Here is a 13,220-nt window from a genome sequence, read left to right on the forward strand (position 1 = left end):
ATATGATATCACATACCAACCAAGGACTACAATCAAGGCTCAAGCTCTGTCAGACTTCTGACCGAGATGAATCAGCTCATGCAGGAATGAAAGCAGCTCGAGAAGCGGAGACTTGATTGCGGTCAGATTGGATTTCCGGGATGAATCTGTTGTGGTTGGAATGAAAGCAGCTCGAGAAGCGGGAGCCACTTGGAGCATCATCTACTCGGATTCACAATTAGTTACTCAACAGATGAAGGGTTCTTATGAAGTCCAGAAAGAAAGATTGATGAGATATTTGAGAGTCTTTCAAGAGTTGTCAGAAAGCTTTACTGATTGGAGTATGGAACAGATTCCAAGGAAAGAAAATATAGAGGTAAATACACTTGCTAAAATAACATCCACTTTGTCTCGAGTAAATGGGAAAATTGTTGTTCACCACACCAAGCTGATATCTACGATACAAGTTGATCCGATGGCCCCCCAAGAGGACACATGGATGACACTCTTGCTCAAATACATTTTGACATATCAATTACCCAATTACCCCGGATAGGCTCAGAAGATTAAGTAACAGTGGTGCATTGTATCGACGATCATTTCAAGGCCCAATGATCAAGTGTTTGACCGGAGAGGAAGCCAAGTATGTGTTGAGAGAAATTCATGAAAAGTGTTGTCGGATCATCTCGGGACTATAGCACTGACTTGGAAAGCATTACTAACTGAGTTCTCGTGGCCTACTATGACTAAAACTTTTAATTTAATTTTTTATTGAGATAAAGAAATATTTTGATACAAGAACTATTTAATAAATAAAAAATTGATATATAAGCTTTTGCTAATGACTTAATTGGTGTGTCGTGACCGAAACTTCAATCAATTTTCGATAAAAATCTGAGTGAAAAAATCTACTTTTTTAAAGATGACAATATTTAATTTAGCTTTTCTTATTATGCACTTACATATTTAGTTAAATAGGACAACGATACCATTATTCAATAACATACATCTAAATCTAATCTAAATAACATAACAAGATAACAAGTATCATCAATAAAATCGTGAGAGAATATTAATGTTAATATTTAAAAAATTTGGGGATATTTATATTTCTAATCTTAATATTTTGAAATAATATGCATCACCCATAGGTACATTAATACACCCAGAAAAATAAAAATTATTATCCAAATATTAATAAATAGTTCCAAGTTTTACAACATCCAATTATTTTATATTTCTAATTTGAATAAATATTATTTGATGTAATAAAAGCCGGACTGAAATTAAAAGAATCATAAAGATAGTATAATAAAAATATAATTTTTTTCAAAAAATATAAACAAAAAGTAAGTACAATGGGAAATGGTGAAAGCAATAATCCAATGTTCTTTGTTGGGCTGATTGTTAATCAGAAGAGTTTCAGAGAATCGTTGATTAGTGCACATTTAAAGCAACTCATAAAAACAATCAGCCGCATTATATGCATATATAGCCTGTTTATCCATATCAAAGACATTTATTTAAGTTCTAAATTTATGAATATTAAATATTTTTGGCAATATATTTTACGTTTTGAAAAAATATATAGCATATGTACCGACAGAATTGCACAAATAATCTGCTGTCAAAACCATTACCTTATCAAAACTTGTAACTATTGGCAACAAAAAAATTTTAAATCCCTATGGACTAATTATTCCGTTTTCATGACAAATTTAATATGCCCGACTTTGCAAATCGATAGCCACACTAACCTAATACACACCCCCTAAATCTAATATATTTTCTCCACCAACTTTCCAAGGTCTCAAATTAGGAGCAGCAGAACAATACAGAACATAATCGAAAAAGAAGCATATTCGATAGATGTATCAGTAGTTATCGTCAACTTGACTGCGAAAAATTATCGGGCACGTACATAGTAATAAATAACAAAATTGGGATCGGGGATTACATGCTGAAGGCCTTGAAGAGTAAAACTTCAATCAGATTTTGATTTCATGGCTTCAGCTATCCTTTTCTGACGTTCCTTTATTTGTTGTTTGGCAATCCGTTTCCTTGCGCGGCCAATCTGAACAGAGAACCCCATATGAGCGATATATGATTGAAATTCTCAAATGTAAAAAACAGAAAACACGAAGAAACACTTTGCGACTGTCTTACATCTATCGCATCATAAAGTTTTATCCGTTTACGAGACATCAACATCTTTGACATATTGGCTTCATCCGCAGCAATTTGATTAATATCAGTTGCAGTTTCTACTTCCGCATCATCCTTGCCTTCCACTTCATTGGAGACAACAGAATACTGAACACCTTGAAGTTCTAGGTTCAGTTCATGATGATACTGTTTCTCCAGAATTGCCATCTGGATCCAGAAATTATTGAGTCAAATATTTTTCGAAGCTTCACCAGATAATTTGGCGATGAAAGGTTAATTCGGACAGAGAGGAATAACAGATCATATTATGCACAACCAAAATAAACCACTTGCATACGTGGAAGGGTAGGAAGATAAGAAAATGTGCACACTTTGGTTGAGATGCAGAAAATATCTCATCTATTTAAATTTTGTGGACCATTAAACTCATATAATAACCTCTTCGTTCGTGTATGCTCGTCTAGTAAAATACTTGGCCAAAGAAAGAAGCCAGAATTTCAGAGAACCAAATGGATCACTCTATTAAAAATACCCCTTCTCAAAAATCAAAACCATGATGCCATTACCTTCTGTTTTATCTCAGCAGCTTCAATAGCTTGTGCCCGATCAATGATACCCAGTAAACTCTGAGGGTCATCCAAATCCTTTCCAGCGCCAGGCAAAGGTAGGACTTCTTTTCTTGCAGCAGCCTTCAGCCGTTGAATAGCTTCTGCATATTCAGGAACATGACCTTCTGCTTCATTGTCAACAAATGGAGACAAATGTGGAGGAGGTACACTGTAAATATTCAAAAATCACACATGCAAAGCGTTAACATCATCATAATGAAAGAGGCTAACCAAGTGTCTTCAATAAACTGCAAAATCGAAACAAAAGAATGCCCCATAAGGTGATACAAAATGGTCGATTCAATAAACTAGTGCAAGCTAGTAACTTTTTTACACAACCTTTCACCGAATTGGGGCAATAAAAGTATAAAAAAAATTCAACAAGAATCTCCAACCATGACAGTAAAAGTGGACCAAGGCCAATCCTGAAGGCACCTTTTTAGCATTTTCATAAATTTCTACACCAAGATCAGGCGCACATAAATTATTAGCCTGCATAATGGCGCAAGCTGTAGCTCATGCTATAAATAAGGAATTAAAGGCATAAAAGCATAGAACAGAGAAGTAAATGGGAAACAAAATTAAAACAGCAAAATTAATTGTTGCTGGACCTACCATCCCACCATGTATTTCTCAGTTGGCAACAATATGCGTGCATTTACAGAGTCATAAACCCACTGTGGCTGGATATAATCTCTGGATAGGAACTTGTGCTCCTGTGTTGGCCTATCCACAACCTGCTCGTAAATGCAACTATGAATCGAGACATAATTTAAGAAGCTCTCAATAGGTACAGGTAAATTTGAAACACAAGCAATACAAAATAGTCGCCAAAATGCTAAAAAATACCAACGTATCGAGTAGACACCTCTGAACTTTCACACTATTTCCAGGAAATCAAATGTAAATTATGTTTCAGATATCATTATAGTGTCTCTAATTTCTTGTGGATAGAGTGCCAAGAGCGTACTCTTACCATAAAATCCAACCAACCTCTCATTAAATTTTCACAAGGGTTGAGAAACCAAAAAGAGTACCCTCAAATCGTACTACATATCTGTAAATGGCCCAGGAAACTCATAGTTTCCAAAACAACTTGCTATTCATTTTGTCCTCTTAAATGCCAATTGTTCCCAAATCCACGCGCTTAAGCCCCTTCACATTATCTCATCTCGGTTGTTCATATATATAGATTGGAGATACAGAAGAGAGGCCAAAAAAAAATAACGAAATGATGATTTTAGTTTTTAGAGAATACATGAACGTTGTGCCTAAGAAAAACACCTTTACATACACAAATGCACATAAACAGCGAATATGGATCTAGAACACAAAAACAACAAGGTTTATTCCAGCTTGTGGTGCATGAGTTGTGTTAAAGGCAGAAGAATTGGTGGACCTGATGAGTAATGCTCTGGTCAGACTCCTCAAGTGGAGCTCCTTCACCTTCCCAAGAAACAGTGCCACCAAACGCAGGGATTATAAGTAGCAATGACTCTCTAGGAACCTGTACAATCATAGTCATATCACTAAAGGTGTTATAGAAGAGAGAGTAAATCAGGGAGAAAGGAGAAAATCCATAGATTATACATTACCAGGAGGTCCAGGACAGGGGCATTCGACAGAAAGGGAAGACAACAAAAGATAGAATGACATTGGAGATAATTCCCCATTGACATCAATGAATATTAAATAACAGCCCATATCACTAATGCATACACAATATCGTTGATTGATATGCATTTGTGGGAAGAGGATCATTGTGGATCCAGAGCCATATGGTAATTAAAGTATACAGAGTGGATTGTCTTGCTTTTTATTTGCCAATTTTCACTCATGGCCCGTCATGTAACAGAAAATACAAATAACAGTTACGTATCACAATGTTTCCATAAGTAAAATACTAAGTTTGGCACTAACAAGAATTAATATCTCAGCTCATGACTCAATTTCATGTTCCTGAAGAGATTTTCAAGCATAACATCTCACCTCACGACTCAAGAAGAATTTCCTGTTCTTGAAGAGATTTTTACAGTCCCTTGTTTCGGAATCCTCTTCATCCTCCTTTGCAGCATCTTCAACAAGGTTCATCAAAGCACCTGGTTCATTAGAAGGAAGTTGTTGTTGAAGTTGGGCAAGTCGAACTTCAGACTCATCAAGTTTTGTCCCCTTCTGCTGGATCTCAGTTTGCTCAGATGCAGATGAAACTATAAGTGAAGTCTTCTTCGAGGAACCATGAGCATTGGCATCAAAGAATCTTGACAGGGCATAAAGATCTGCATCAACTCTATCAGAATCAATAACAGTATAAAGCAAATTGAGGCACTTCAAAACTTTAAGTTTATATATAATTAAGATAACAACTGATAAATAGTACCTGCAGCTAGAGCTTCCAGCCTAGGATCAAGGATGGGAGGATATTTTAAGTTTATTGAACTATAGAGTTTATAGTTAACAAACGCGAGGAGTGTCTGCATCCAAATAATACCAATAATCAACATTAAGTAATTGAAAACACCCACAGACTACTAGAACAAATAATGAGTTTTAAATCCATTGACTGTGAATTTTAGAAAAAATAAGGAATTAAAAAATTTATGAAACCTAAAAAGCTCTTGGATTGCGATCATTAACGGAAAAATATAATCTAAAATTATTTCAATAAAATAATGATTAACACAAAAGAGCTTAGTGTCCAAAATCACAATAAAATTCAGCAGGTTGTCAAACATTCAAGCCTTTATTAGGTTGTTTTTGGCTGTGGATCTGATATACTAACAACAAATTTAGGTCCAGCTGCCCACAACAAAAATCTTCACTTAGAGTAAACAGTCTAGCTTTTACCATAGAAATAACCATTAACAATAAGCTTGCTTTGGGTGGTATTCATGCCACCTCAATTGAGTGAATAAAAAAAGCATTCATAATCATTGGAAAGACTTGCAAACATACCTCATAAAATTCCAAAAAAGTAAGCAAGACTCTGTAATCAACTTCAGGCAGTACTTGTTGCAATGCATGAGGAGTTAACCATGTAATTTTTTGCCCTTCAACCTCTGCCTATTAAGATTAAAGGAAAAAGCTATGTTAAGAAAGCCCACAGCATTACCAGCAACAAATTACTGAAAGATTATCATCTATTGTATCTTATGTACCTGGTAATATATGCCTTTCACAGAAATGAACGTCTTCCTCAGTCTGTGGGTGCGAGAAATGTATGCCTGCCACTCATGACTCAACCTGCCCACAGACAAGATCAGCATTCACACAAACAAGATCACTTTTCTGTTTTGCATATCAATGAAATCAATAACCATCTTAACAATGAAGATCACTGACCTTCTGCAATTATGGATACGGTCAACCGGAATCTTTTCTCCATCTACCGCCCTATCCACAGCTGGCAATGCAGCAAACAGGTGTACCATACTAAGACAATCATCAAGATCCCTCAGCGCGTCAACGAATTTAGGATACCTAAATGCCAAGACCAAAAAATTAAATAAACTATTAGCAATAATCAATACCGTAGCCTAAAAATCAAAACTTGTCAAATTCACCTCTCTTTAATAAGCATATCAAGAGTGTAAGTAGGTTTCCTTGTCAAAAGCCGTTCAGCGAGATCTCTGTTCTTCTTTGATATGGCTTTTTTCACCTTCTTCTCATACACTCGCATATATCTCAATTTCTCCAGCAATGGCTCATGTTTGAGAAACATAATATCTTTCATGTGATAATAAGAATGATGGTTTCCCTTCAACTTCTTCTTGGGTTCCCGAGGAAAAACACCTTTTAGGATGCATAATTTCCTGTAGAATGGCCTAAATTAAATTCTCTGTATAGAAATAAAAATTTTGTAATTTTTATAGCAGAAAAAAAGAATGCACATCACAAAGTCTAGATCAAAAAACTTGGAACACCTTTCGAGTGCGTGGTTTCATGAGTATAGAACAAACCAGGTAGAGATATAAACCAAAATATTTGCATATAATTAACAACTTTTCCTTGCAGCAAAAACTCCATTATTAAGACAGAGATGGAAAACACTTGAGGAAGTATAAAAAATTACAGGAATATAAAAAAAATACCTGCAGAAGTTAAACTTGATATATACCCAGGAAACAACAAAGTTATCATTATCATCACTGAAAATGCTTGACTTTTAATTGTAAAGATAAAGAAATTGCAAATTAAACTCAAAACAGAAACCAAAATCAAGGGATTCTAATTGCAAGAAATTAATGAAGATTACTGTAAAACAAGTCAAGAATAAAAATTACACCTCTGAAGACTCGTAACTTCCTGAATTATGTATTAATATTACCACAACTTAATTAAAAAGACATGCATAAAAGCATCACAAAATTTACAGAAAAATAGAGCACGACTCTGAGAAAACAAATAAAAATAATCACCGATAGGCAAGAATCAGGAAGAATTTTAAAAAAAAACATCCATAAACATCGTAGCCATAATTTGAAAACACTCTTTAGTCACGTCAATTTCTGCCAAGCATGCAGGGTTCAGCTAGATAATTTCCCAAAGCCATCACAATTTTGAACCCTCGAGTATAGGAAAAAAAACAAATGTTAGGCTTTGAAATTTCTCGAATTATGAAATAAACTAAAAAATTGAACTAGAAATAATATTCAAACGAAGTCAATAACCTGAAAACTGGAAGGCTGACTTGAAGATACATGCCATTTCAGTTCAAAACAAATATCATTGCAAATCAACATACCATCCGGAAGCATAATCTTAAATTATTTTGCCTAATATTTAATAAATCGCGCAAAACTAAGTTTACTCTATCAATCTGATGCACGTTTTCATCCTAATGAACTACCACCAGCTCATGGCTAGCCGGAAGCGGGCCCCTAGAGAAAGGGGCTTGGCCGCCCCTTGTTTGTACGTAGCTAGGCTTGCTGCCTCACTGTTCTAAATATATGATTTTATCATTTCACGCGATTCATCCTGAAACATGCCATTTTGGTTCAAAATGCCAAAGAAACAGAAAGATTCAACAACCTGAAAACTGGAAGGCTGACTTGAAGGTACTTTATCGCCTGAGATCTCGTCACATATTTGGCGGCGTTTCCTTCCTTCTTCTTGCCCTTAATAATATCAAAGAATAGAGAAAATTAGTCCGATTATGGTGTGTGCGAGAGAAGGAGGTGGTGGTGAGAAGAGAACATACGGCGGGCCTGTAGTGCTTCGGCATATCGGCACACGGCAGAGTAGCGGTAAAAAAGCGGTGTTTTCTGGTAGGATGGAATGCCTACGCGATGGTTTTATGGTTTGGAGCGATAAACCCTAATCGCAATGGGCCGGGTCTAAGGTCCGGAAAATCAATATCCCAAATTACAAGGAGGATCCGGTCCACTAACAGAACAAAACATATAATTTATTTATTACTTCCAAAAGTATAATCGTGGGATCGCGAGGGATATCCAGTAGTATAAATTTAAACTACGAAAGGATGTGTTTGGGCTTTTTGATTAATCGGAGTGGATTTTTAATGATATATGATACCCCACAAGAGCCCGGATCATATATTAAATGGATATCCTAAATCAATGTCAATTTGCAGGATGAATTCACCTGCCTGGGACCGGAAGCCAGGGCTCTCTTATAAGCTCCCGGATGATTTCTACTCGGATACCTCGTTAAAGGTGTCGCAATCGAGTGCGAAAGTAGGTAAAATCTTACCTCGACAAGTGCTACTGACAGAATCTTACTGATGTGACACGATGGAAAAGTAGGACGCGGCGTGACAGGAAATCAACATCTAAGATTACAAGTGACAAGTAGGCACCAAAAACAAGGTATTCATCACCTTCTTTCTTATAAATAGTAGGTATGTATTTCATTTAGGGAATTCGGACATTCTTGTTTCTAAGCTCTTGACATTCATATATATCTTCACATATATTGTCATTATCCTTCACCTTCAACCTGCTGACTTAAGCATCGGAGTGGCCAAGCCGAAAACCCTTCTGGCGCCCATTCACGAGTTCATTTCCTTATCTGCAAATCACAGTGGAAGCCATAGTTGACAGATATTGTGAGACCCCGAGAATAAAATAGTATTGATGACATTTTTGTAAATAAGTTGAAAAATTTCAATTTATTTTGATGGCATTTTCGTAAATAAGTTGAAAAATAATTAATTAATTTTTAAAAATAAAATATGACATATCTTGGTTATATGAAATCCAAATGATTTGAGATTTGGATATAACGTAGAAAACTCAAAGATATAGAAGTTACATGTTTTGAGTTTTGAAAAATTTGATCGTTTGACTTGTCCAAAGGGAATGTACCGATATTAATATAATATAATATTAAAAAAAATAAAAATAAATAAAAAAATAAAGAAAAATGTTGAGACGGTGGATTCATTTCAAATGAAATGAATCTCACTTGTCTCCTCCAAATCGAGAATGGCGTGAGAGAAAGGAGAGAAAATTCATTTTTATTTTCTTTTCGATCGTGCGATTTATCGGTTTATCCAATCGACGAACCGACTTCAGTTTTGGGATCGTTGACACGAGATCTTCGATTTGAGGTATAAATTTTATATTTTTGTTGAAGTTTGAAATCGTCGATTTTTGGAATAAATCCGATAAATTGTGAAATCATCCAGAAATCGAAGATTGTTGAATGATGTATGATGTTAACGAAGAAGAGATGATTATAGTTATGTTATTTTGAATTATTCTTAATTTATTATAGTTAGGGAATTTTAATCGTAGGGTTGAGATTGAATAATTATTTGTCAATTATTATTAATTCTGATAAATATATGCGGTAGAATAACCGACAAGAAACTAAGTTTTGAAGTCGAAATTGAATCATGTTATGATTTTGATTTGATATGAATTTTTGAAGTTTCAAAATATATTTGAAACTTATATTGTTGATTTTGAATGGTGTTATTGATTGAAATGAATATGTTATTGATGTAGATAGTTTAATATACTGATATCTTCAAGCTACATCGATTGGAACGAAGAATTGAGGTATGTTGCGACCGGGTAACATACGACAGGTATCTGTATCATATGATATATGTTTGATTGGTTTGATTGATTTGATTGAGAATATGTGTCTATATACCTTATGTGATGACTTGATGTGGCATACATGACATTGTGATTGGAATATCGATGTATAAAATAAATATTTTGTAACACACATCGTTTGATGCATACATCGATACATGACATGCACGTTGAGCTATGATCCTTGGATACCATGATATGATTTGATTGGATTCTAGGGGTTTGTGAACACAATGCTATGTTTGGTATTACATGACCCTTAAAGCATAGACATTTGTGGCCCCGACGATTGATTGAGATTTGGGATTTGATGGCGCTTCGTCGACGCTTATCATACGAGTATCCCTGATTGAGGCCGGTGTGCCAGCTCGAGCATTGATTTGATAGCGATTCGTTTGATTCTGACATGTGCTCAGTGGATGGGCATTTGACCTGATACCTGCACGACATACATGCATTGCATATCATATATCATCGTTTAGATATCTGTTGTATATATGATGGTTGTTCCATACGGAGCTTTGCTCACCCCCAAGGGGGGCTGTTGTTGTCTTTGTGTGTGGACAATGACAGGTACTCCAGGATATCAGGAGGCCGGAGAGGATACTTCTGGAGGGAGTCACAGTTTGAGTTGAGGTTTTATGCTTTGTTTCCCAGTATATATGTATATGTATCTATATACCGAGGCATGTCCCGAAGATATAAGTTGTTTGTATATGATTGGTTTTGATTATGTGTGGGTGAGTTTTATGACATGAGATTAAATACTATTTTTAGTATTCAAATAAGATGTTTTGGGCTCATCGTAAAGAAAATTTAAACTCGTTTTCCGCTGTAATTAATTAACCCTAATCAGATTGTGTTGTAATAACGATTAGGAGCTAAGGGCTCCACACAAAGTGGTATCAGAGCATAGCTGGGAATGCTCGATTGAGTCTTGTGTACACGAAATAGGCACAAATGAATTGTGCGCCTGTGTTTGATTTATTTGTATTACTTGCTCCTGCTTGATTTAGTTTGAGTAAGTTATTGATGAGATTGATGATATGAGATGATGATGGTGTGAAATTGATATTGATTTGTGATATTCATCCTCTGATTTGTAGATGGATCCTACGAATGAAACTGCGAGTAGCAGTACTGAGAGGATAGTTGGACAATTTGAAGGATTGTCTATGGATGTAGTGATGGCTCGATTCCAGGATTTAAAACCACCGAAGTTCTTTGGCACTGAGAGTGCAGAAAGAGCAGAGACTTGGTTAAAGGATATTGAGCACTTATTTAATATTGTTGAATATTCTAAGGCTCGGAGACTGAAACTTGCTTTGTATCAATTGAAAGACCGAGCAAAATGTTGGTGGGAAGCCACTGAGATTGAATTGAAAGAGGCCGGGATTGAAGTCACATGGTATGTCTTCAAGGCCCAGTTTTTGGAGCAGTATTCCCCTCCTTCTTATTATACTGCCCAAGAGAATGAATTTAATAGTTTGCAGCAGGGAACGATGACTGTTGCAGAGTATGCTTCGAAATTTTCTACTCTGTTGAAATATGCACCTCACGTAGCGGCAAATGAAAAAGCGAAATATAACAGGTTTGTGAATTGACTGCATCCTGCTATATATACTTTTGTCATTTCTGGTTTGCCTATGAGCTACGCAGAGGCAGTCGAAAGAATAAAGGCAGCCAAAGCTGAACTAAGGCGAGAAGGTCCTCAGTATACTCCTTCACCTCCAATGTCAGCTCAGCAGCCTACCTTGCGTCCGAGAGATAGGAAGTTTAAGAAGACTGGTTCCACTGTTTCTTCATCTTCTTTGAGTTCCAGTGGATCTCAGAGAGGGAGTCCCGTGATTGCTCCTTATTGTAGTCATTGTGGAGGCAAACATACTATCGAGCAGTGTCGAGGTATGTTTGGTACTTGTTATCAGTGTGGGCAAGAAGGCCATTTCTCTCGAGTATGTCCGAATAGGGGTACGACTTCGTCTCAACCCCAGCCAGGATTTAGAGGTGACCCTAGTATGATGAAACCTGCTGTTCCTGTTCCCTCTTTTCAGCAGTCGAGTGTTCCACGATATCGAGGACCGAGTGGTCAGACTGCTCCAGTCCCTCCTCAAGTTAGAGTGTATGCTATGACCGAGGATCAGGTGAAAGAAGCTCCTGGTGGTGTGATTGCAGGTATTTGCATGCTTTGCGATTATCCTGCACGTGTTTTATTTGATACAGGAGCATCTCACTCATTCATGTCTCATGCATTTGTTGCATCGCATGATATTATGTGTGTCCCGTTGTATGATACATTATTGATAGCCATGCCAGCAGGAAAGATTATTTTGTCGGAGCAAGTTGTGCATAATTGTGTATTGATATACGAGGATAATGTGATGTTCTTGAATTTGATTGTCCTCTCAATGCACGACTTTGATTGTATTGTTGGCATGGATATCTTGACGACAAATCGAGCTACTGTTGATTGTTTTCATGGAGTGGTTCGATTTCGACCGATTGATGGACCCAAGTGGAATTTTTATGGCAAGGGTTCCCAAGCAAAAATTCCATTGGTATCTTCCTTTGAAATGTCTCGATTTTTGATTAGCGGAGATGAGGATTATCTTATCTACGCTATTGATGTCTCTAAGAAGGAACCTTCTTTATCTGAGATTCCTATTGCGAAAGAATTCCCAGATGTATTTCCCGATGAGATTCATGATTTTCCTCCTCATCGAGAAGTTGAGTTTAGTATTGATCTTGTGCCGGGGACTGCTCCCATATCTAAAGCTCCATATCGCATGGCACCATTGGAATTGACAGAATTGAAAGAACAATTACAGGATCTTCTCGATAAGGGATATATTCGACCGAGTGTATCACCTTGGGGAGCTCCAGTTTTATTTGTTCGGAAGAAAGATGGTACTATGCGAATGTGTATCGATTATAGGCAATTGAATCGGGCTACTGTGAAAAATAAGTACCCACTTCCTAGTATTGACGATTTATTTGATCAGTTTCAGGGTACTTCTGTTTACTCTAAGATTGATCTTCGTTCTGGATTTCATCAAGTATGTGTTCGAGAAGAAGATGTGCCTAAGACTGCTTTTCGTACCAGGTATGGCCACTATGAGTTCTTGGTTATGCCTTTCGGTCTCACGAATGCTCCTGCTGTCTTTATGGATTTAATGAATCATGTCTTTCGAGATTATCTTGACCGATTCATTATCGTCTTTATTGATGATATTCTTGTTTATTCGAAATCGAAAAAGGAGCATGCTGAACATCTGAGACTGGTACTTCAAACTCTTCGCAATGGGCATTTATATGCTAAATTGTCTAAATGCGAATTCTGGATGGATAGAGTAGTATTTTCGGGCCACGTCATTTCGAAACATGGCATATCTGTTGATCCTGCTAA

The 13,220-nt window shown here is 36.5% G+C and overlaps 1 protein-coding gene across 2 annotated transcripts; it reads right to left on the reverse strand.

Annotated features, from left to right (window-relative positions):
• Positions 1-1,817: 1,817 nt before the first annotated feature.
• LOC142554099 (pescadillo homolog) lies at positions 1,818-8,070 on the reverse strand. 2 transcript variants are annotated; one of them, XM_075664731.1, is made up of 14 exons: positions 8,057-8,070; positions 7,951-8,007; positions 7,782-7,867; positions 6,314-6,562; positions 6,093-6,230; positions 5,909-5,993; positions 5,706-5,813; positions 5,131-5,224; positions 4,743-5,029; positions 4,153-4,260; positions 3,369-3,490; positions 2,712-2,922; positions 2,146-2,352; positions 1,818-2,053 (listed from the first exon to the last, which is right to left on the reverse strand). In XM_075664731.1, exons 2-14 carry the CDS (start codon positions 7,972-7,974, stop codon positions 1,964-1,966), a joined length of 1,809 nt encoding a protein of 602 aa, XP_075520846.1. In that variant the 5' UTR covers positions 7,975-8,007; positions 8,057-8,070; the 3' UTR covers positions 1,818-1,963. The 2 variants fall into 2 exon arrangements, with proteins under 2 accessions (XP_075520846.1, XP_075520847.1); XM_075664732.1 differs by lacking the exons at positions 7,782-7,867; positions 7,951-8,007; positions 8,057-8,070 and adding an exon at positions 7,421-7,737.
• Between the last annotated feature and the right edge of the window lie 5,150 nt (positions 8,071-13,220).

Source organism: Primulina tabacum, chromosome 8, assembly GCF_025594145.1.
Source record: "Primulina tabacum isolate GXHZ01 chromosome 8, ASM2559414v2, whole genome shotgun sequence".
NCBI lineage: Eukaryota > Viridiplantae > Streptophyta > Magnoliopsida > Lamiales > Gesneriaceae > Primulina > Primulina tabacum.